Source organism: Drosophila serrata, unplaced genomic scaffold (assembly GCF_035046125.1).
Source record: "Drosophila serrata isolate PLE 108 unplaced genomic scaffold, ASM3504612v1 contig_347, whole genome shotgun sequence".
Lineage (NCBI taxonomy): Eukaryota > Metazoa > Arthropoda > Insecta > Diptera > Drosophilidae > Drosophila > Drosophila serrata.
In genome coordinates, this window is record NW_028257245.1 from 1,937,881 (window position 1) to 1,962,840 (window position 24,960).

General features: G+C 43.3%; 2 protein-coding genes across 11 annotated transcripts; both read left to right on the forward strand.

Moving 5' to 3' along the window:
- Positions 1 to 576: 576 nt before the first annotated feature.
- LOC110189428 (sodium-dependent neutral amino acid transporter B(0)AT3) lies at positions 577 to 14,007 on the forward strand. 10 transcript variants are annotated; one of them, XR_015272893.1, is made up of 12 exons: positions 892 to 1,037; positions 1,089 to 1,222; positions 6,670 to 6,993; positions 8,220 to 8,452; positions 8,518 to 9,095; positions 9,466 to 9,613; positions 9,688 to 10,049; positions 10,108 to 10,270; positions 10,337 to 10,540; positions 10,799 to 10,867; positions 10,997 to 11,487; positions 11,893 to 14,007. XR_015272893.1 is itself a non-coding variant. In XM_086838402.1 (10 exons), exons 3-10 carry the CDS (start codon positions 6,723 to 6,725, stop codon positions 12,106 to 12,108), a joined length of 2,175 nt encoding a protein of 724 aa, XP_086694528.1. In that variant the 5' UTR covers positions 893 to 1,037; positions 1,089 to 1,222; positions 6,670 to 6,722; the 3' UTR covers positions 12,109 to 14,007. The 10 variants fall into 10 exon arrangements, 5 of the variants coding, with proteins under 5 accessions (XP_020815151.1, XP_020815154.1, XP_020815156.1 ...); XR_015272895.1 differs by having other exon boundaries at positions 893 to 1,037; positions 1,089 to 1,124; XR_015272892.1 differs by having other exon boundaries at positions 577 to 1,222.
- Positions 14,008 to 14,905: 898 nt separating this feature from the next.
- Pepck2 (Phosphoenolpyruvate carboxykinase 2) lies at positions 14,906 to 23,437 on the forward strand. The gene is made up of 2 exons (XM_020959614.2): positions 14,906 to 15,802; positions 21,463 to 23,437. The coding sequence occupies exons 1-2, from the start codon at positions 15,768 to 15,770 to the stop codon at positions 23,348 to 23,350; spliced, it is 1,923 nt and encodes a 640-aa protein (XP_020815273.2). The 5' UTR covers positions 14,906 to 15,767; the 3' UTR covers positions 23,351 to 23,437.
- The last annotated feature ends 1,523 nt before the right edge of the window (positions 23,438 to 24,960 follow it).

Genomic DNA, 24,960 nt, shown 5'->3' on the forward strand with positions numbered 1-24,960 from the left:
TATATATTTATGATTTGAAAGGGTATAAATTGACTTCTTCACTGCGTTTAAATGTTCTGCTTTAATTATAGTACCTTTCGAGAGTATAAATAAAATATTTGAAAAAACGCGCTTTTTTTTATTTATCGATATTATCGATACTGTCGAACCAGTGAAATGCCATCTCTACCCGCTTGACTTCTTCGAAAATTCGAAAAGTTAGTTATTTCGAAAATGTAAAATATTTGTACTGAAATTGGCGCCCCTAGTGGCCGACAGAATTCTAGCGCCTTAAAGTCTGCAATGAAAATTGTACTTTTGCTTGGCGGTTATCTTTAAAATCAAATAAGAAATTTATTAAAACGATTATCTGTGAAATAAAAGTGATAATATTGATAACAAACGGTGTTTCTATGTTTTATTTATATTTCTTTTGTATTTCTATATATTTTTTTATATTCTAATAATATTAAAAATTCAATCTTCTAATCTTTTAAATCCCTCGCTCTTTGGTTTTAGCTCTCCCATTCTCTCTCTTTCTCTTCCAGCGACTTCCTCTCGCAGCCACCACCCCTAAAATCAGGCAAAGCGGCGGCATTTGCGCCTTCAACCCCGCCAAGGAGCCACGTGCTCGCCGAGCTTTTGGCCTCCTTTCGCTGGCGGCTGGCGAATCAATGAAAGTGAAGCTTTGCCCAAATTAAGCCCGCTCGCAGCCGTCCTCTGATAAAAAATTTCCATGCAGAGTCCTGTGTCCTGCTTCCTGCGTCAGCGCCTTGCCACATATCCACACACACATTTGCGATGGTGGTGGTGCGGCATCTGCGTAGTGTGCGTGCATGAGAATCCACCACCGAAATTCGTCAATCCACCATGCGAATATCGAGCTTCGCGCGGCGCCACGCGATTCGGATTCAGTTTACAACGGAAAGCACAAATCAACGGTCGTGAAAATCGAGCAAAGCTCCCCGGCACGGAAAACGGAAAAAACCAAACGCAGAAAATTCGTCGAACGAAACGGATTCCCGTAAAACCGAGTGTGCATTTCGCTGAAGCATTGAGTCAGTATTAAAACGCAGTTTTGTCAAGTTATTAAAGAAAAGGATTTCCAGATTAAAATTTAAGCGCGGTTGTGCTTCTGTGTGAGTGTAAGTGTGTGTGTGTGCGAGGAAAATCCGCCCTTAACAGCAGCCAGGAATTTTTGTTGGAGTCGCAATCCCGAGAAGCTAAGCCAAGACAAACTTTGGTACGGAACTCTCTGCCTGACGTGTCCTGCCCACCAATACACGCGCACACAAAGGACCTTTGTCTCTCTTTATCTCTCTCTCCCTCGATCTCTCTCTCTCTCTCTATGTTCAGAGCTCTTCATTTTGATAGAATAAAATATAAAAGTACTCTCGGGTTTGGTGGTTTGCACGTGGAATTCCATGAAAAACACTGAACCCTCTCACATGTAAATTTCAATTGTTCCGTGCCTTTGAACACCCAGCGTAAAATCTGCATTTTTGTGCATTCTATTCGAGAGTTTGCATTCCAAAACACCAACAAAGTGCACAAATTTGCACGTTGCCATGCCATATACTACTATACAGATGTTTTTGGGGTATGGCAAGCATCAGATTTTGGCAAGAGCCCATGGCAAGTGATTAATCACTTGACCAGACCAGAATGACCGACCAGCTGAGGGTAAACAACAATTTTTAATTTGATCTTTCGGGTTAGATAGAGGGAAAGGCAATTAGAAAACTCTTTTTTTTAGATCTCTCCAAAACCAAATCTCTGGGGGCGCTGGGGTACAATTTGCATATCCATACATTAAGGACAAAAGGAAGGTATATTATTTAAATACAAAGTTTAAGCTTGATTTTACCAATAATAAAGAATAATTAAGTATTTCCTAGTTGATATTTCGAATTCTCCAAGAGATAAAGGTACAATTTGCATCACAATCACTACATAACTAGCACTAAGCACTAATCCGATGGGAAAAAGCATTAAGAAAGATTTAAAAAGATTTGGGTACTAATTAAAATAGAAAGATCAAAGGGCACAAGTCCTGAATTCCTCATGGATTTTGAAGTTAATCCTGCATGAAATTTAATAGCATTCCAAAATACTTTTCAAGAGCAAACTGATAGTTAGTCTGGAGATGCTGATAAAATGCATTGGGGCTGGCAATGGCATTGGCCATCAGGGGGTTGATTTTGCTTCTATTTTTTGTTTTTTTGTAACGGAAAGCTCTCACCACCCTTCCCAGCGACCTCAACAGGCCAACAGTTGATGCTGTGCCAAAAAAAAAAGAAGGAAAAACGCAAAGACAAACAGAAAAAGGGAAGCACAAGAAATTGAACTTTGTGCCTGTCTGATTGCATCCCACCTTTTCTCTTTCTCTCCCTCTCTCCTATATTGTTTTCCCATCTCTCTCTGCAGTGAGAGCGAAAGTTGTGCATGTTCGGGGTATATGATATGTAGTCCTATATAAGGCACTGGCATTTTGGCACTCTGCTCGGCCAGACGAGTGCATGTGTCCCCCGGTTGGTTTTTGGCCAAGCAAACGCTCTTGGCTAAAATATTAACGCTATCTTCGGTTCCTGGGAAAGGAGAGTATGATGTTTATTGATTGTTTCAGCCACGAAGGACCTCATCTGAGGGGTTAGACTGCGAGTCCTTTTGTTATTTTTAGAAGCTTTGTTACAGTAATTTAAGTTGGAGGGTATTATGACTGTTTATAATTATATTAGTTTCATAAATTTTATAAAGTTCTCGGAATTACAAAAATTACTTTAATCTGTGAAGCTAATTTAAACAGTAGCAGAATAAATAGAAATCGGAATATACAAATGACAATATTAATAACAAATCACCAGTTATTGCATTCTATATAGCTTTTGTTGGCTTTATTTCCAACGAAATGAAATGTAATTGCATTTTTTTATTTGTAATTGAGCTTAACTCGTGCAAAACTGATACAGTGCCAAACAAAGCAATAGTTTGTATAACAAAAGGTACGGTATTTTATTTGTTTAGTCTAATAAAAGTTACTTGCGTTTTCAAATCAAAGTGAAACAGCTCTGGCATTCTTGAATTTGATCGAATTATATTTTATTTATCTGACTAACTCAGCAAACAATTCCATATTTTTCCTATTAAACAACACTTGAAACCCATTATTCCGCAGTTCTAACCATAAACTGGTTAAAAGTGACTGCAAAACTTTCCATCAGCTGCGTTTATTTACATAATATTATTGCAAAAACAAACTGTCCTTCGACAGAGGAGCAGCAGCTGACCAAGGTTAGGCGTGCGTAAACAATACGGGGGATCCGGAGACGAAGAGAAAGCCCCCAGAAGGGAGTTGGAACCCAACACCGGTGCTGAGGGGCAAGGGGATTCCCCCATTGTCAGCAATCCTTACCAAAGAGGCGCCGATTGCTAGGCGACTATGCCCGAAGATGCACACATCGAAGGCAGGGTATCAAGGTCAGCCGGAAGCGGAAGCGCGGGTGCTTTTTTTAGGTTAGGAAATGGCGGCCATGTCCTCGCTGGATTTTCGGTGCAATTCTCGCCTTGGCGCCAAACGATGGCCAAATCAATTACTATCCTTTTTCCCTTACTTTATTTTTACGAAAAATTGCCCAAATTTGAAATAGAACAACTTGCGCAATGGGGGGTTTTGTGTGTGTATTTCGAGGGGAGCCAAAAATAGCCACAAATATGGCACTAATAGTTGGCATTTAAAATTCAAGAGCAGTGTTGCGAATATTATTCATGTGTGCCGTAAACAAAAACCACAAATATATAAAATGTGCAAAATCGATTGCATAAACAGAGTTTATTTCATTGACAATCAAACTGCGCCGATTTATGCAGAATAGGAAAAGACAGCTGCCAGTCCCCGCCGCACTTTCCATTTTCCATTTCCACCCATGCACCTTCCCCATTCTTTATATTGCTTCTTATCGATTTAGTTCGGAAACACGCCATGTCATCAAAATCGCGATTCCATCGCTCTTTTCTCTCTCTTTTTTGTTTTAAACTATTTCGAGGGCCCTTTAACCCGAGTATAAGCTTAAAGTTGTATTCCAATTCGGATTCCCTGACCCGCGCGAGATGAAAAGGGGATGAACCTGTTTTTTTTTTCTTTTTCGGCACATCCTTTTTGCTGCGACGCAATTCGGTTGGTCCTTTGTGTTCCTTTGTGACGGGATTTAAGGGCACCAAGCTTTTTCTACCTGTGTGTGAGTTGCTTTGGGGTAGCTTTGTTTCTGTGTTGCTCCCAGTACATTTCCATTCATTTAAATTCAGCCCGGAAATGTTTCCTTAGCTTCGAATATTCGCACAATGTGCACTGGGGAAAATTTTATTAGATTCTATTCCAATTTTATAATTAAAACAATAAAGTAATATGAATACTACTGTTTAATTAAAGCTTTTTGGTTAGATAAGTGCTTACTGATTTTAAAAATTTTAATTATTGAAATGAGAGGATATTCTTAATTCTCTAAAATATGAATATATTCTGAAAATACAAATCTTTAAACATATTAAAGTTTTAAAAAAAAGTCTATAACAGTTAATTAAATATTTAAGTTTGAGAATTGTATATTTTTAAGGAAAGAAGGATACAGGAGCTCTAAATATATACTCACTCAAAAATAATTTTCAGTGAAAACCTTTCCAAAAAAAACCTCTTAAATCTTAAAGCTTTCGAAATATTGAAATCAAAGTTTCTTCTCTGTTAGATCCCTATTAAATATATTACATTTTCCTCCCCATGTTGGGATAAACAAGGGAATTATGTAAGAGAGCAACCGCTGGGATCTTCGTTACCCAATTACATCCTGTCAAAGCCAATCAGGCTCACTTTGCGGCCATCAATCTTGACCCCTCATTGAGTAATTTCCTACGGCAATGGCTTTAGCATTGTGTTTTATCCAAAGTGGGCTAAACCGTTCCAATGACAGGGCCATGGCCGCCACATCCTCGCCAGAGCCAGAGCTTTATTTAGAAAACGCCGGTGACTGTGGGGGAGGTGTGGAAATCCGAGCAAGTTGCGACGCAAAAAGCAACAGCACAACAATCACAGGACTTTAATATTTTCACACACTCGTCGGAGGAGGTTTACGTAACAGCAATCCGATTGTGTAATCAGTCCGTCGTCCGCCGAGTTTTCCCTCCCGCCCCCAAGATGTCAGAGGGTAAAGGAGGTGTCTCCGAGGTGGCTTGGGGGTGGAAAAAGTGCACACAGACTGTCCTGGTGGTCTTGTGATTATTATTGACCATTTTCTATGCAATTTAATCAGAGATGCCGCAGCTTGTGTCTATAATTTTTGGTTTGTGCATCCGCAAGATACATTCTGTGGCGTGGCAAATGAGATGGGTAAACATTTAGACCGAATGGGCGGCAGAAGCGCAATCCGGACAGCCGTCAAAAGACGTCATAGCGCATTACGTATACGCAGGGTATGGCGGAATATAAAAGGAATATATATATCTCTGATGGAGGTGTGCGTTCCCCCTGGGTCACCCCGCTCCCAAGTGTCCATCAATGAAGCGGCAGGACGCCAAAAGCTTCTCCACCGAGCTTTCCTTACTCTCTCCCTCTCTCTCCGAGTGGTGGATTTCTCTTCGATAGCTGCTTCTTGCCACACAGCTGCTGCTGCGAGCAACACACCCACGCTAAGGCCATCTCTCTTTCTCTTGTGGCGCCATCTCTCTCTCCCTCTGGCTTTAATTTACTACGTCAGCAACAGAGGACGAGCCTCCAAGTAAATGGCCACCACATAGACCTCCCCTTGGCCCAACCCCTCGCCTGCCTTGCTCTTTTTCGGGGCTGCTCTTTCCAGTTTACAACGACCTTCTGCGGTAGTCAACACAGTTTTTGGCTCTGCTCTACACCAAGCAACAAGGTTCCGAAAGTCACGTTTCAGGGGTAAAGAGTGGGTGCCATGTTAATCGATATTAAACTATCAGAATCAACTTGAAATGCAGATCTTAGGGGTTAAAGCCTAGACGAAATGATTGAAGAGACTTTGATTCTTGTGAAAATTTCTATGAATTTAAGCTTCAGTTTAAACATAAGCTTAAAATTATTATATAATCTGATTAAACTTTACAATTATATGTTAAGTTTGCAGCGTATATTTATAATTTCTTTACTCGGATAATAGATCCCTAATTATTCATACACATATGTAATGGAGCTCACCCTATTTCACTTCCCCGCTTTCAGTCCCTGGAGGTCCTTTTTTTGTGCAGAAACTAAGGATCTAATTAACCCACGACCCCTGACATTCATACGTGCTTGAACGAGGCATACATATTTTTGGCGAGCTGAAATGAATGAATTAGCGTTAGGGAATTATGCAGAAAACTAATAAACACACATCCTGGGTACACACACTCCAAGGACCTGAACCGAATTTGCATAGTAATGAAATTACGAAACAGACAGTAAATAAAGACAGGACTCTGACTCGGAAAGTTTCCATTAACCAGGATGGAACCAGCCTAATGGCAAACAATTAGGACCCAAATTGAGTTAGCAGCCACTAGAAGGCGGTTTCAAGGACGAACCGCCACACAAATGGGCAAATAAAGCGAAGCCTCACTCAGGGATACTCGAGGAGTATCGACCAAACAAGAAACCAAGTGGAGCGTGCCTTTTCCTAACCGATTGCTCCACTTTTGCAGCAGGTAACCACGGACCCGGACACGGACACCTCGCCAGGTAAATCCGCACGTTGATGGCTGCCACCAAAATCATCGATGCGCCGCGCAACGGCCACGAAATGGCGCCACTGAACACACGGGCCCGGGGAGATGGAACCCACGGAGTGACCATCGTCCTCACCGCCCCGCAGCGCAACTCCGTGCAGTCGGTGGATATTCCGGGTGCCGAACCGGAGCGTGCCGCCTGGAGTGGCAAGATGCAGTTCTTCCTCAGCATCATTGGCTACTCGGTGGGCCTGGGCAACATTTGGCGCTTTCCCTACCTGTGCCAACAGAATGGAGGAGGTGAGTAATGGAACATAAGGGGGGATTTTAAGGTGATCTCTTTATGGATTATAGAATATGTATATCTACCCATTATAATATATTTAGGGTTCACTGATTAAATGAACATCAATTAACATCGCATTATTACTTTCCTTTAACCAGACCCACTATAAGCTAAACTTAAATCTGATTAGTTGGCTATTTCTGTATGAAATAATACCTATTTGATTACCTATTCCTTTCCCGTCCCTGTCTGAGCTGGCCTGGAATGTATCGCAGTGCCTCGGATTACCAAATGCGCCAACTGCTGCAGAATTGTCCAATCAATGTCTGGTCGGCTTGCACACGTCAAGTGAGCGATAACGCCAAATTGGGTAATAGCCCCTCCTCCACCAGCGCCACATGTCACATTCCATATGCGGTGTATCCAATATCAGTTGGCCAACGAACTGCAGCTAATCAGGTGCATGGCTCTGACAATAACATTATGGGATTTAATGTGCACTAATTGCACGGCTTTCCGACGACGGAAGGGCCCAATTGGTGGCCTTGGGCGGGGTGGGCTCCGAGCACGCACCGTTCTAATGGCGAGGTAACCCCACCCTGCTTTTAATTCAATTACAATTACAATTGACATCGGTGACGGAGGCATCGAATCCGGAATACTCTCTAGTTTCCAGCACTGCCAGCCTGATATTTCCCGCCCCAAAAGCAGAAATGCAAATTTCCGGCCTGCTGGGCATTGATTTTGTGTCGGGTTCAATTGTCAATCAAATGGATTTGCACAAAATAGGGAAATTAACCAATGTTAAAAGCATTCTTTTACTCTCTCATGCTGTCATCTCAATTAGGGTAAAGTGAAAGTAATTTATTCATTCCAAATAAATTAATAAAATAATAAATACGTCTTTAATGGCCAAGAGTCGTTTGAGGTAGTTATTATATCATTTATAAGAAATATAGCTTAGCTCAGTTGCTTACTTCTTATTATAAATATAACTAGACTTTCTTAAAATACATCAAATTGATATATTCTTATTATAAAGCATTGAATATCATACTCCGTATTATAAATATTTTTAAGCCATAAATGGCAACTACCGAAAATTTTAAAATATCATAATAAATTATACAAAAGATATTCAGTTACTAAATAAAACCTTATTTTCCATTATTATATTCTTTATATTGTTCCCACCTTTTCTCTCTGTGAAACTAAACCACCTTGGTTTTCCCTCTGGCAGGTGCCTTCCTGATACCCTTCATGATTATGCTGATACTGGAGGGCATACCCCTGTTCCTCATCGAGCTGGGCATTGGCCAGAGAATGCGATTGGGGGCACTGGGCGTGTGGAACACCATCCATCCCTGGCTGGGAGGCATTGGCATCTCGTCGTGCATTGTGACGCTATTTGTGGCTCTCTACTACAATGTGATCATCACGTGGGTATTCTTCTACCTCTTCAACAGTTTCCGGGTGAGTAATGTCCGGTCTTAAGGTAGTCATGCTCTCAGATTTGATTTATTTCTTTCTTCCTTTAGTACCCGCTGCCCTGGTCCACCTGTCCCACGAATGGCACAGGCTTCGAGCTGGAAGAATGCGCCAAGTCCTCGGAGACGACGTACTTCTGGTACCGCACCACCTTGGACGCTGCTCCCTCCATGGACGAACCCGGCGGCCTTAAATGGTGGATTGTGCTCTGCCTTCTGCTCTCCTGGACCATTGTCTTCTTCATCGTGATGAAGGGCATCCAGAGTTCGGGCAAGGTGGTCTACTTCACCTCCCTCTTCCCCTACATCGTGCTGACTATCTTCTTCATACGCGGCATCACGTTGCGAGGCGCCGGAGCCGGGCTGATGCACATGTACACGCCGAAGGTGGAGAAGCTACTGGAGCCGACGGTCTGGCTGGATGCGGCCACCCAGGTCTTTTACTCCTTCGGCCTGGCCTTTGGGTCCCTGATAGCCTTCGGCAGCTACAATACGCCCAAGAATAACTGCGTCCGGGACGTCCTGCTGGTCTCCGTCTGCAATGCCGTCACCGCCATCTATGCCAGTGTCGTCATCTTCGCCATTCTCGGTTTCAAGGCCACCGTCAATGTGGACCGCTGCATAGCCAGGTGAGTCAGTGGGTCGGGAAATGGAACTGGGACTGGGTCTGGGAGTGGGAGTGCGCGTCACACGCATCGATGGTCATCAATAAGCTGACCCCAAGTGACCGACCAGTTGTAACCGGCGCAGGGCGACCGCCGCCTTTGTATCCATTTGCGTATCAATGAGGGTGTACCTCCCTCTCGGAATCGATACATGGAACCAATGGAATCGCGGTCGTGTCTGTCAATTTGCATCAATTAACAGACCCGGGCCCACGTTGAGTTATGCACAATTGCTCTTGAACCGCCAGTCAGTGCCCATCGACGGGATCGAACCGATTTCATCCGGAATTGGAATTGATTGTGATTTTCTATGCCCTTCTGCTCTTCCCTCTAGCAACACGGAGATCCTGGTGAAGAGCAATCTGCTGGGAAAGAACGATACCACCACATTGGCCTACGAGCATGCCATGAGCCAGGTGAACAGCACGGAACTGACTCGACTGCAGCTAAGCGAGTGCAGTCTGGCCCACGAATTGGACAATGTGAGTACTGTCTAAGGGGAATAACATGTTTAGAGGTGATTACCCAAGGATTACTCTCTCACTCTCCCCCCTAGGCTGCCGAGGGCACGGGCCTGGCCTTCATCGTCTTCACGCAGGCCATCGTGGAGCTGCCTGGAGCTCCCTTCTGGGCGGTGCTGTTCTTCACCATGCTGCTCTCCCTGGGTCTGGGCTCCCAGATCGGCATCCTGGAGGGCATGCTCTGCACCCTGTTCGACATAGACATTATCAAGCGGATCAAGAAACAACATGTCACTGGTGTGGTGTGCCTCTTCTGCTTTATTGTGGGTTTCATCTTCTGCACAGGGGCTGGCGAGTACTGGCTCAAGATGTTTGACTCCTTCGCCGGCACCATTGGACTGGTAGTGGTTGCCCTCATGGAGATGATAGCAGTGATCTTTATCTATGGACATGAGCGGTAAGATGGGAGTGGTTTCTGTTCTTGGAGAGTGTTAAAGTGGACCTCTCTTTTACAGCTTCACCGAGGACATTTACCAGATGACAGGCTACCGACCTGGTCTCTACTGGCAGTGGACCTGGAGGTACATTGGCCCTGTTATTATGGTGTGCATTCTGGCCTCCTCCATAATCTTCATGGTCATCAGGAATCCCACATATGGAGCTTGGAATGCCGACTTGGTGAGTTAATATATCAAGGTATCTTATTAATTTGAATCCCAATGTTATTCTTTGTTCCTTTACCAGGGCATGATTGAGCAAAAGGACTATCCGAACTGGGTGATGGGCATTGCTCTGGCCATGATCTTGGCCGGCGTCCTGCCCATGCCCATTGTGTTCCTCATGCGCAGCTTCCAGTGCCTGAAGGTGGACCTGGACATCCACCAGGGATCGATCCGGCGCAACGAGACAACTGCCTCCACCAAGGAGATGATTGACAACGATGATGATGTAAGTGAGCACCCCGATCGAGATCGACTTGATCTGGACTTGGGCCTTCTTTGTGCCATTCGTTGTGTTGTTAGGCTAAGTTAATACTAAGCTCATCTCTCTCTATCTCTCTGGTCTTTACGTGTGACTAATTGTGTCTTTCTCTCACCTAACGATCCATTCCTCACTCTTGCGCTTGCTCCTCCTATCTGACAATGCTTACATCCAAATACCGATCTAATATCGATTGCATAACCAAAACTCACGCCCATTGTTCAGAACATGAGTCCGGATATGCCACCGCAAGATTCACTAGCGGCGACACGCTTCACAATTGGAGACTTTGAAGTAAGTTGTGTCCCTCTAGAAAGGATAGAAGAGGTCCACCCCGAGTCACCTCCTGCACACACTAACGCTAATCACACAATTCTCTGCTCTTCTTCCCCTCTGCTCCCGCTCATTGGTCAATGTATTTAGAATTAGAACGAACCGAAATCCTGGAGTGACGTACTTAAGGGCAGCGCCAATTTTTAACAGAAAAAAAACACACACACACAGAAAACCAAACCAGACACTAGGATAAGCCCGAAACACTCAAAAGAAACACTCAGAAAAACGTTTGGACAGTGCTAAATTCCACGCGTCAACTCAAGTAGAAACCAAGTGCTCATCCATCAGTTAGCAAGCAATTACCTGTACTCAAAACACCAAAGAACTAATCAACGCACAGCAAATACTCTTAGTTAGTCAACTAAAACCGAACTAAGTTTAGCCAAGATGCTCTTTTAAACCGATTGAAAAAGGAATACTGAAAAGGCCAGAACAATTATTTACCAGAGGGTTAGGTTTAGTTTTAGGGAAAAGACTAGCGAATCGCTTGTGTGTGCTTGAACCTAGGGCCATGAGTGTACTACTATATACATATATCTCATATATCGAATTGGCGGCTGATCGAGGCCCATATACAGGTAAAGTAACCCCCTGCGAGTCGTCGATTTTTCCATTTACATTTCGTTTGTTGGTTTGTTCGTTCGTTTGTTCATTGTTTTCGATGTTTTTACCCGAAAAGAACAGGCTACAGACCCTGTATTTTTACTGTAACTTAACTTTTCCTACATTTTACTTGACTTTACTCTATGTTTATTTGGTTGTATTGTACATTTTATTGCCTCTGGGAGCCACCTGCCGGCCATGTAGAGAGCTTTCGCTTGGGCTTGTGTAGAATATCAAGTATACGCAGCGTGGTGTCAGCCCATTTGATTTATGTTTTATCATTTATTCGTAAGCAACTCTTGATTTCCTAGAGGACTTTGCTTTTGCTATCATAAATATCCGACTCGTTATCATTTGTTTGGTCTCCTCTATCCCTTCAGGAGGACGAGGAGGACGACGAGAACGATTTCAGCGGTCCGGCGCTGGGCGGACATGTGAAGACGCAAAGCGACTTCTCCGACGACGAGGAGGAGGACAAGCCCATGACCATGCGGATGATGATGATGCGTCCGACGACGACCGCCAAGACAGCGAACGTGCTGAATGTGCCAACCAGCAGAAAGCCCAACTTCAAGAAGGAGGCGTACGATGTGTAGAGCAGCCGCAGTCCCCCCAGGTACAAGATACAGGTAGAGTCCAGGTGCGAACCGAAACGATATGGCAAGTGAAACCTACTATAGTTGAGACGACGGGAGCGCAAAACACATTTATAAATATTTACTCTAAGTATTTTAACATAATTTAAAGCTAAACTAAGTGATTACCGATTACCAGAATAAACGACCGGAGGAGCTAATTGAATTCACGTTCGAGTAACTAAAATTGTTGAAAACTGATCTAAGCCCAAAACTAAACTAAATTTAAACAAACTATGTACGAGTACAATGAGAAATTCATTAACTGACACGGGTTGCAAAAGGTTTAAATTTCGATTATGTAGCATTTAGTTGGAATGCTTTAAGCTTTACAATTAGACACTCGAGCACACAAACTGAAAGTATTTCTCAGTATCCAAGCCCCACTCCTGCCCAAATGCCATTCCTTTCACATCCCGAATTCCTGCCCTATCCTGACCCCCAACTCCCACAAATACACTACTATGGCAAACGCTTTTTAGTCGACTTAGCCAGCGCATTTCCAACGAGTTAAACTCAACATTTAGTTCTAGTTCTAGTAGGGTATCTGCCATTATAATTTTGACTTCAAGTGCGAGTATATATGAAATCTAAACCGAGTTACACACTTTAAACTTACTTCAAACAGGTTAAGTGCGTTGAGACACCCTATTAACACTTCGAGTTCTAGTTGAGTTGAACAAAACTACCTATACTTATACTATACTTATTGATTAGACAAAGATACATGGAATGTGTGATATTCTAAATAATATCCTCAAAGCTTAGGTCTTAAGAGTCTTCATCCTGAATCAGTCCAACCCCCAGCCCAGCTCCAGCTCCCAACTCTGTTCCCCCCGCCCCATTCAAGAGTATTTTCCTAAGCCGACACTGAACTAAGCAAAATGGAAACAAAAACAAGTAAATAAACTGCTGTGAATAGTTTTAGTGGTTGTAAAGTTCTATCGAAGGAGGGAAACTATAAAGCGTCTAATATTTAACTAGTTATTAAGTCGCACCCAACATTGTTCACCCCCTGAGTTGGTCCCACCACGAGTCCTTGCCGCACTTCCAAATTCGGTTTCTGCAAATGGTTTTCACACACACTCCTCCCAGCAACTTTCTCTCATTTTGGTTAAGGCAAGGCACCACTAATTTCCGATTTCCCATATCTGATATCTGATATCTGAGAGGTGACAACTGAATCAAAACACATGGAATTTCAAAGTACTCAAAGTCAATGCTAAGGACAAAGGACGGCAGAACGTCGAAGACAATAAGACAATTATAGGAAAAATACTTATGAAACGGCCCCGTCGAGTTTAGAGAGATTTGTAGTCCCCGACGCAAGGGGAACCTTTCCACTTGAACCCCTTATTTTTGGGATCCGTTTTGTACACCAGAGACAGCCGATAGTTAGCCGATTTGTACGTACATTTTAATGACTGTAACTGTAAAGACAGAGAGCATTAGTTCACCTCCGCCAGCCAGCCACTCATCCACTTAAGAATCCAAGAATCCTCGCAATGGCAAACAAACGCTACCAAAACCGAAACCGAAACCAAATACATAGTACCAAGCCTAAGTGTATAGTTTACTTGTTTACGCCACTATATATACGAGCATAAATCTATATATATATACACAGTACATATTAATCTATATACCTAGCTCTACCATAATTATGATATATCAATTATTGTCGTAGTGCTAAAGCCCCGAGAGAGATGTGTAAATTTGAATGTATTAAATAAACATAAACAGAGACACTGCAAGGAGAAGAATACTTATATGAAACATTATTGTACCGTACGCAAGAAATTATTATTAATAAAGATATTTCAAGATTTAGAGTGTTAAGTTGAAGAAGAGCAAAACGAAGCAAGAGTTTCATTACTTTACTTAAGGGTTTCTCTGGGGAGGCTCTACTGTTTTTCCGCTGGCACGTTTAACGTTTGGCAGACGCATCTGCAGTTTGGACAATCCGCATTTATTGGATTTTGATAGACGACACAATGTTTTGTATTCGTTTGGCTGCCCCCTTGGTCAAAGCACCTTGGACCGAGACTAAGAATCCCCGATTGCGCTTATCACCCAGGGGAAAGTTTCAGTTTGTTTTGTTTTCTTGCTTAAAGGAAACATATCATTGGGGGGCAAGTCAGGCCCCTTAAGGGACTTCGGATTCCCAGTTTCCAGTGCACCAAGGCAAGAGTTTTCCCTTGGGCTGACTTTGGCGGGATTGGCCATTTGGATTGCTCTTTTTTTATTGGCAACAAGCATCGTAAATGGCATTGGTCTATAAATATGCTAACACAGGTAAAACGATAATGACCACCGGCTGGAAGCCACATTCGATATGGCTGAAATGATAAGCCAAATGCAGGGGGGAGAGACAAATCAATTTGTTAAAACACCGCACTCGGAATAAAAATAAACCGAGTACAGGAAATGGGTTTTGAAGAAGATGACTTTCTGAGAATACCCTTATTTTAGTTTATATAATTTGAAAAGTATTTATTCGTAAAAAAATAAGAGTTTATTGGGGGAATTGATAAGCATTGGAATTGTCACCTTTAAGCCTATTTTATTTGTCAGTTAAGTGTGTTCTAAGATGCTTTCATAATATGCTTTCTCTGAATATATTTACTCAGATTGTATACTGGAATACTACATTAATTTATGTTTAAAATACTTATATTTTCAGAACAATATTTGCTTGAATTTTTCCTTTCTCCTTGAGACTTTTACTATCTTTTTAGATTTTTAAATTGATTCTATTTATTTTTTTTGCTTTCTTCTCTTTTTCATGCACTTGTTTCTCTACGTGTAGACACAGATCAGCGATGGCGTAACCTGTGTGATAAGAGCCACCGTCGCAGACATTGCAAAAGTCACCCGTGGACCGGTTGTGAGGCATGCTGCTCCGCTCCAGGGGGGCGTGGCCTGGCCAAAGACTCCTCTGGATTCCTCCTGAGCTTTCCCAGCCGCCGGGTGACTATGCAGTGGGCGGCACGTAGCCCGTGGCAAGTGCAGCAGCAGCAACAGCCGAGTCGCGTTGCGTCTTATCTTATCGGAGCGACACTACTCTGCGTGTGCCCCAGCCATGAGAACCGAATCGAAACCGAATTCGAGGGGCAATCAGATCGGACAATGTGAGAGCTAGGGAGCGGGAGCAGAGACCCAACCGAAAAGGCAAAATGCTCGACTGGGCGCGCACACATGTTACTTGAGCGCAGCGAGTGCCGCATGAAGTCAGTTTGGCTCGTTGTGCCAGAGCAGCAACAAGTGCCCGCTATATCTCAATCCGAATCCGAATCCGAGTCCGAGTGGTGGTATCTGCATCTGCATCTTAGTATCTGAATCCGAGCGCGACTTTGAAACTGAAGACGAAACCGAAGCTGAAGCTGAAGCTGAATCTGAAGCGCCTCAAGTGCTCTAGAGAGTTCCAGGCTCACTCAATTGGCGAAAAGTGCATTTGGCGCTGCTAAATAAATTCAAATTAAGTCGGCAATTTCATCACATTAACAGCGGAGGGCCAAGCGGAACGGAAAGGAGAGCGATAAATTAATTAAGGCGGAGATAAAATTGCAACTGCGCCAAGAAAGTGAAAGCGACCGCAGTCGCCGCTGCCAGGTGACAGAATGCTGCTCAGGGGCGCACAGCTGCTGGGATGCGGGTGAGTCCGATGGCATTCTATGGGATTCCCACAAGGTGGTGTATTGACAGGTTCAATGGGTGGCACAGTCGTAACTAGCAAGAGGTTCGAATGCGAGATACCCTATAGCTGAGAGGGAAGCCAATTTGCTTTGGGTACAATTGCAGTCTTTATATCTTTTATCAATAATATTGTATTAAATAGGTCTTTTCGATCTTAAAAATATTATTAGATTATCTTAAAAAATAACATAAATAATAGTTCTTCAAGGTTCTTACTCCAAATACCCCCTAGCTCACAAGATAACCACAAACACTTTCAGATATAATTATATCAATCAACTAATAATCAGTTCTAACATAATAATTTTATAAGAAATTCGGTATTTTGGGACATCAATCTAATCTAAGGAAAGTGGAATTCATAAAATGTAAACAGCTCTTATCATTCTTATGGGGGAACATATAAATTCAAATTGTTTATAATCACAATTGCTTAGCTTATTTAATTGAAAGTACAGTAAAGTAATTATGCTGAGTACATTCGTGTAAGATCACATTATAATTAACCCTTAGAGAAAGACATCTGGAATAGAAAACACCATGTCTAATAAATAATAAATGTCATAACAAAAACACTCTGAGGTTGATTATTTAATATTTGCCTGTAGAATACTCAGAACTGTGTTAATATAATTGAGTAGATAGAAAGCACTCAGAGAAAAGGGGTATTTGTTTTAATCTATATTTATTATTAACTTTTGTTAATTGAGCAATTTTTCATTATATGTGAAAATCAGGGACATATAATTATTTTTGTTATGAAAAGTTGAATTTTTTAAAATATGTAAACAAATAAATATAAATATTATTTTGGTTTCATATTCGAAGCAACTTTTCTACAGCTTTACTTGTAACTTATATACATTCAAAACCGAAATTAAAGGGTATTAAAATACCAATTAGTTGGCATTGTGTGGTCTGGTTGGCTTACAAGCTGTAAGGTAAATCCAGCATTAGTATTCATTAGTAACTAACCTACCCCAACTGAGATTGGTTACGACTAGTTTCTGATTCAATCCAATCGTGTGTGGCGGGAAAATTCCACACCCTCTGTTACACTTTCATTCACGACGTAAACAAGCATCAGTACTTACTATAATCATCTGCCGCCCATCAATGTTAATGTCACTCGTAGCACCAAGATCATTGCACTCGCTTCGCTCTCAGCTTCTGAAGCTAAATATATGTATACAAGTGTGGAAATTTACTTAATCTCTCAGTTTGATGGGTTGTATTCCTCTTGGATGCTATACTAAAGCTTAATTTTAGTTATTTTCATTAAATTATTTAAATGTATAAAATCGTTGACTTAGTATTTATTGATTTGTTCAAGATAAATGGTATTTAATAACAATTAATACTTGTTTTTGTAATGTTTCTCTCTTACCTTTGCTGAGCACTCCTGATAAGCCTTCGCATCTTTGTGTTGCCTACTTTCCGGCGATGGGTGAGTGACCAAAGCCATAGAAGTTCTTATTTAGCGCCTAGGCTTATGCAGCACTTGGCTCTAACAACTTTTGTTCAATGAAAAGCTTTCCGCATTCCCGCCTTTTTCTTTGTTCGGTCTTTATCAGTGCCCACCTCTTGTTTTTATTTTTTTCTTTTGGTGTTTATTATTTTTGTAGTTTTGTTTTGACTCGTTTTCTTCAATGTGTGAGTGTGTGAGTGCGTTTGATCAAGTTGTTCGACTGGCTCTGCCTCTCTTTTGCTTGTGTGTTAGGTTGGGTGTGTGTGTGAGGCCATTAGGCGTAATCAAGCAAAAAAATAAAAACAATGCATTGCATGTATGGGTTTTTGAGGCCGCCTAGCAACAAGATACTTGAATCTTTGTTCCCCGCCTGTTGACTGTTTTTATTTTTTGGCTTCTGTTTTGCTAAGGTGGCGTGTTTTGGCCATCATCAGAGGAGAGAGGAATGGGGAGGGACAGTCGTTAAAAAAGCCACTAAAAGGCAAAGTCATAGCTCATCGGCAGCCGTTAATTTTCCCCAGGTATCCCTAAGATTCTTGTATCTTTAGCTGTTGTTTCAAGCTCCAAGTAGCTCCAAGTATCTCCCAAGTATCTCCCAGCTGCTGGCTGCCATTGATGATAAACTTTAGACACAGCGACGACAGACAACGACGACGAACGTTGAAGACAACAAAAATATTGTTGTTGACACCAAAGCTATTTCTTTTATATTTTTTTCCTCTCTTTTTTTCAGGCCGAGCCCCCCATAGCAAAATTTTTGCCATAACACAAATAGCATTACTTATGCATGGCAGGAATCAAAACAATTCACTTAAATGTAATTGTTTGGCGGATTTTAGCATGTTATTTCTGCTTATCGGTTAGAGCCAGGGGCACGCGCCTTTTCCCAAGGTCCCATCGATCAGTGATTTATATGAGAATTATAGGTAACACGGTTCGCCTATCAGTTAATGGTTTGTTTACCACATATTCCCAGAATTTCCAGAAACTGCTGATTGATAAAATTGCCCCACCCTTTGCATTTGATAATTGTGACGCTTCTGTTGATTTGTAATGAAGTGAGTCAACCCCATTGATCAAATAGACTCTAAACCAAATTACCTGCAGAGTACTTCCTCCATGTAATTCATGAAACTAGACCAGACTAGACTAGACCATTACCTTATACACCATAGAGCAATTCGCGGAACACTTTAATCTACAAATATGTGGAATATACGAGGTTTCCTGTGTGGGAAGCGTGGGCTGTCTGGGACTAGCTTATCAGTCGGTAAACAAAATACGAAATTAGCTGGACTTTGATATGCGGTAATGAGCCCGCTCTATATGTGTATAAACTATCCTCCAGCCTGGGTCCAATAATTACCAGTTCCGACTGGGTTTTCTGCTATAATTTCTGCGTAGTTTATTGATGAAAGGAATTCGTCAGCACCATTAATTCCTATAGAGAACCAAGGCAGGGAATTACTCACGGGTTCTTTTGTTATTTTTAAAAATATATACATCTATTTTTTATAAATAAAGTTCATAGGAATCTAGACAAAGTGTGCAAATGACGCCCATCATAATCTGGCTAGTGGAAAACTTTTTCAATTCTATCGTGATAGTGCAGTTTCCCCCTCTAAACAAAATCCGCGTCATTACAACATTGTGAATAATAAATAACAATTAAGGAAGCGTCACTTTAATTCTGACGAAATAACAAGCGCATGGGAATAAGTGTTTCATATTGCACTTTATTAAATGAAAAAGAAAAACTTTTCTCTTGGGTTGGAGTAGTCATAAAAATGTGACCAGTGGATCCTCCGGCTGATAAGCCGCAGATTGGGGCTGCCCTTCGCCTCCATTTGATACTCGATGCAAGGCGTAGGGCCAAGGCTAATGAACCCTCTTATTTTACTGATGGAACCAGTTTCGTTTATTTCATCAGGCTGCAAAGTACAGTTTCGAGGTTTTTCGGGAAAATGTATGTAGTTGAATCAGCTGACACCCCCATGACTGTTGCCAAGCGTTTTTTGGGGGAAAATTCTGTATCACTACAAGTACTATTTATAAACCGATATGTTCTTTTTCCATATAAAAAACACACATACACATTAAAGAAACACGCGCTGGCTGAAAATTCAACTTATTTTTACGCGTCTTTTTGCAATAAAAAATACAAGAAAATAGGTAAACACAGAAAAATGAGGAAAAAACAAGCAATGAAGTCGACGAAACTGGAAGTACACTATGTCATCGGTTTAAAATTATGTTTTACATGTGAATATTTTTGGTTAAAATTATTACTATGGGCTATCATTATTATTGTCTGAGGCCATACGTATCTGTAATATAAAGCTGGAATTATGTAACTTTTCATTATTAGTATTATTTCTTTTTATAGTTAAATTACCAATTTGTTTTCCTAGGGTATCTCTGAGTGCCAAAATAAAATGTGATCTTCGCTTGGTGGTCAGCATTCGTGGCGTCATTGGGACGAAACTTTGAAGAGACTCGGAGAAAGGGGGCTATATATAGTATATTAAGTATACGTAGTAGTTGCCATTTCAAAAGGCCAAGAGACATTCTCTGTTATCTCCCGAAAATAGCATCGAATACGCAGCAATTTCAGCTTCCAATTCTGGCGCGTGGCCCTAATCAAAGAGGCGCTGGGACAATTCGAGTGTTGTTCAAATAATTAGCTTAGCTGCCGCCTCTTTTCCGCTTCTAGTTGATAGTCCAGTTCAGTGAATTCAGTGGGATTTGGAATAAAGCGGTTATCGATGCCACCATAAATATTGTGACCGATTATTTGACTAGCAATCCATGCCAGAGATCCGGCATTAACTACACAACTCCTCCGCCCACCCTTCTATAGTTACACTTAATAACCAGCAGATAAAAGCCAGACGAAAGCCACAAAAACCCCTAATAATAAAAGCCAGTCCAGAACTGGCTTAATATGATTGAATTAAATTTAATTTTCACTTAATTTGGCGGCTTAATTGGCCATCTTTGGTTGTATATTTATATCAAAGCGAAGCCTAGTCGAGACATCGCTTTCGGTTTTATCATTCACCTCACATGCCCCGAGCATGCAGACGACAGCTTATGCTAATATAAACCAGGCCAGATTGCTCCGATACATATGTATATATACCCTCATCTGTGGAGCGTGTGTGGCGGAGAAAACTGCGCAGTTCCAAAATAAATGTATATAAAACATACATTAATTTTGGGGTATTTCTGCGGTTCAGACACTCTTGTGACGTCACAATTGGGGCAACCCTGACAACGCGTGTAAATGATAATTCCCTTGGACTTTGGACTCCCTGTAAGCAGTCGTCTGAGATATCCCACGGATCACTGGTCATAGTCTGCCGGAAGCGAGGGTTACACCTATCGGTGTGTACTTGGTGGCATCTACCTGCTGCCCCTGAATCTCTTATCTGCTGCAGACCAAACCAAAACAAACCAAAGACCTGAAAAGATGATGAAAGATTGCATCATGCTGCCACCGGGGAACGGGAAACGGGGAAATCTCGACGGCGGGGGAACCCGCTTCTAATGAAAGTGACGTGGACACCACCAAGTGGCACCAATACGACGAAGGTTGGAGTTGGATCCCCATCATCCCCAGTCCCCATCTTTGCGAATTGCCCACATAGCAAGTTTCTCGAGTTTTTTTTTTTTGTATTGGAGTGGAACTCTCGAAACCAGACCGACCAGACGAACAGCTGATCAGCCAGTTTGGCCGTCTGTCTCTTGCCTTTTATTTGTATTTCAGTATCTAAGTATCTCGGTGTCTCGGCATCGGTGTATCGCTTGTATCTGTGTATCTTTTCCAGCGGTGGCGGTGCGTTACCGCTTAGAATTTCAAATTCACGTTACGAGGCCCATGCCGGTGGTACAGTTGTGCTTGGCTGAGGTAGTTAACTGTACGATGACGATAAGACATGTCGATAGATAAAGTATGGGAAAGGGTCTGTTGATAAGTACTAGGTAGCCAAGAGAAAGTGAGGGGAAGATCAGAACCCACTCCTACCTGACGGTATCTGTCAGTATCTTAACCTAGGTTAATAATAAAAACAAATAAAATTAAATATGTAATAAATAAACAAAGATGTTGCCCTAGTTAAACTCTATACTCTCTCTGTATCCCCTTCCAGTCCGGTCTCCCCAGCCGCCCGAAGCTTCAACTTCCGGCTGACCTGCCGCTTCCTGTCCGTTCATTATGGAGACGCCAAGGTACTCACCCCCGCCGTCAAGCAGTATGTGGAAAAGTGCGTGGATCTCTGCAAACCAGAGCGAGTGCACATCTGCGATGGCACTCATGGCGAGAGCAAGTTGCTCCAGGGACTCATGCTGAAGCAGGGAACCATCCTGCCGCTGCCCAAGTACGATAACTGTTGGCTCGCCCGCACCAATCCGGCGGATGTGGCCCGTGTGGAGTCCAAGACATTCATCTCCACCGCCAGCAAGGAGCAGACGGTCCCGGTGACGGAGAAGGCCACTCCGGGTATGCTGGGCAATTGGATTTCCGAGAAGGATCTGCAGGCGTCCATCGCCGAGCGCTTCCCCGGCTGCATGAAGGGACGCACCATGTACGTCATTCCCTTCAGCATGGGCCCCGTGGGTTCGCCTCTCTCCAAGATCGGCATTGAGATCACCGACTCTCCTTATGTAGTCGAGTCCATGAAGATCATGACTAGGGCGGGCCAGCCCGTGCTGGAGTTCCTCCAAAGCGGAGATGGTCAGTTTGTCAAGTGCCTGCACTCGGTGGGCACTCCCAAGAGCGGTGTCCAGGCCCAAGCATCCTGGCCCTGCGATCCCGAACGCACCATCATCCTGCACAAGCCGGCGGAGAACGAGATAGTGTCCTATGGATCGGGATACGGAGGCAATTCGCTGCTGGGCAAGAAGTGCCTCGCCCTGAGGATCGGCAGCACCATTGCCAAGCGCGAGGGCTGGCTGGCCGAGCACATGCTCATCCTGGGCATCACCAACCCACAGGGCAAGAAGATCTACGTGGCCGCTGCCTTTCCCTCCGCCTGTGGCAAGACTAATCTGGCCATGATGACGCCCACGCTGCCTGGTTACAAGGTGGAGTGTGTAGGCGACGACATCGCCTGGATGAAGTTCGACAAGAAGGGCGTCCTTCGTGCCATCAACCCGGAGAATGGCTTCTTTGGCGTGGCGCCTGGAACTTCGAGGAGCACCAACCCCATTGCCATGGACACGATATTCCGGAACTCGGTCTTCACCAATGTGGCCTCCACCTCAGACGGCGGCGTCTACTGGGAGGGCATGGAGAAGGCGCAACTGAAGGACGTGACCGTCACCGACTGGCTGGGCAAGCTCTGGTCGCCGGAGTCGGGCAAGCCGGCTGCCCATCCCAACTCCCGTTTCTGTACACCGGCCGCCCAGTGTCCCATCATCGATCCCAACTGGGAGGACAGTGCCGGAGTTCCCATCTCGGCCATCCTCTTCGGCGGACGTCGTCCTGAAGGAGTTCCGTTAGTGTACGAGGCGAGAAATTGGACCCACGGGGTCTTCATGGGCGCTGCCATGAGAAGCGAGGCCACCGCTGCCGCTGAACACAAGGCCAAGACCATCATGCACGATCCCTTTGCCATGCGACCCTTCTTCGGGTACAACTTTGGTGACTACCTCGCCCACTGGCTGAGCATGGAGCAGCGCGGCCAGGTGCCCAAGATCTTCCACGTCAACTGGTTCCGCAAGAGCAGCGAGGGTAAGTTCCTGTGGCCCGGGTTCGGGGACAACTCCCGCGTCCTGGACTGGATCTTCCGGCGGGTGGAGGGTGAGCAGTGCTTCGAGGACTCACCCATTGGCCGGCTGCCTGCAAAGGACTCTCTGAACCTAAGCGGCATGGACGGTAGCATCGATCTCGAGCAGCTGTTCCAGCTGCCCAAGGACTTCTGGGAGCAGGAGGTGAGCGCCATTGAGCGCTACTTCGAGGAGCAGGTGGGCCACCACCTGCCCAGTGCGGTGGCCGAGCAGCTAAAGGAGCTGAAGGCGCGTGTGGCCGACATGTGATGTGTGTGTTCCATAGGTTACTCCCTCCTAATCTAAGACCCTATTGCCTAAAATAAAACGAAACGAAGCGAGATTTTTATAGCGAAATTCGACTGTTGGTTATGGTTGGGCATCGGTGTTCGGTATTCGGGATTGGGGCTTGGGCATTGGGCATTGGGGCGTGGCCTGGTCTTGGTCTCTTATCGGTGGCGGTCGGGGCGGAGGCCCGTCCACAATTGGCGTAAACAAGCGTATAAATCCATAATGCCGTTTAACCTGAGTTATCAGCAGATCGGGGCGATGGAAAACAAGCAAATAAAATACCAAAAGAAGCCAAAAAAAAAGAAACTTTATGGAACGAACTGTTTTCTTTTTCTGGCCGAGGGTTGGGTTGCCAAGGCCTGATTGCGCCTCTGGACGCGTGTGGTGTGATGTACCCTCCAAGTGATAAGAATCCAAAGAGCCAAAGAACCCCAAAAAAAGGAAAGAACCAAGGCAAAGAATGGCTTATCCCTAGAATCCCTCGATGGATCCCAAATGGATGATGATTTTACATTGGAAATTTCCTGGTCGCCGGCACAGATCCGGGTGCTTTCGTTCTATATTTAGACGAACTCAGAGGCTCGTCCCCTGATAACCCATCGCCGGCGGCTGTCCCACATAGCAGCCAAGCAGATCTCATATTGATTATGCATATTCACCGGCCCCTTCGATCGCTTCTATTGACGTAAATCCCTCGTAAAATTTAGCTCAACTCATCGAAATGCGCTGAGCAAGGTGCGGCGAGGTGAGAACAGGAGCGAAGCGGTGAGCACCCCAATCCAAGTCCAAGTCTGGGCTTTGCAATTAGCGGCGATGATGAAGATTATCAGGAACAACTAGAAAAACAAGTCCATAGTTTATAAATAAACCCACCGAAAAACGGGGCGACGACGCGTGTAGACGAATTCGATTAAATTCAAAAACTCGACTTGTGGCGCCAGTCGACAAAGGGAGAGGGTAAGGCAGTGCAGAGCAGAACAGGATCCAAGGATGAGGGCCACTTGCTGACCAGGTTTCCCTGGTTTCAAGGCCAATGGGCGCCCAGTCCCTTCTGGGTCTAGGCTAAGTGAGCGGTTTATGGGTATAGGAACCTGTTTTCCAACTGTCATTAAAGTCCGGTACTTGCACTGCCGGGAAAATATAAATAAAAGAGTTTCATTAAGATTAATTCAAGGGTTTAGTTTATTTATGCTGATAATTATTTGTAGTAATTTTATTTACCAGAACTTTAAGCCATGTATTAATATTCCTTATGTAAGTTAAAATATTGTTTAAGTGTTTTAAATGTGTTTATTATAGAGTATACTTGTTATTAATAATATTTACCACTTTTGAGGAAAGAACAAAATAATTATTTTTCTGTCTGAATAAAAACTATCATCTTTAAAAATGGAATTGTTTTTAATAATATGTTAAGATGTTAGAATGGTTTATATATTCATATTCTTGGCCAAAATAGTACCCAATTTATTAAAATTTTAGTTAGTAGGAATTAATTACCCAACATACATATAAAATATTTTAAAAATACACCCCGATTTTGGACTTTAAACCCAACTATTAATTTCTGTGGCATTTATTCGTGGTTA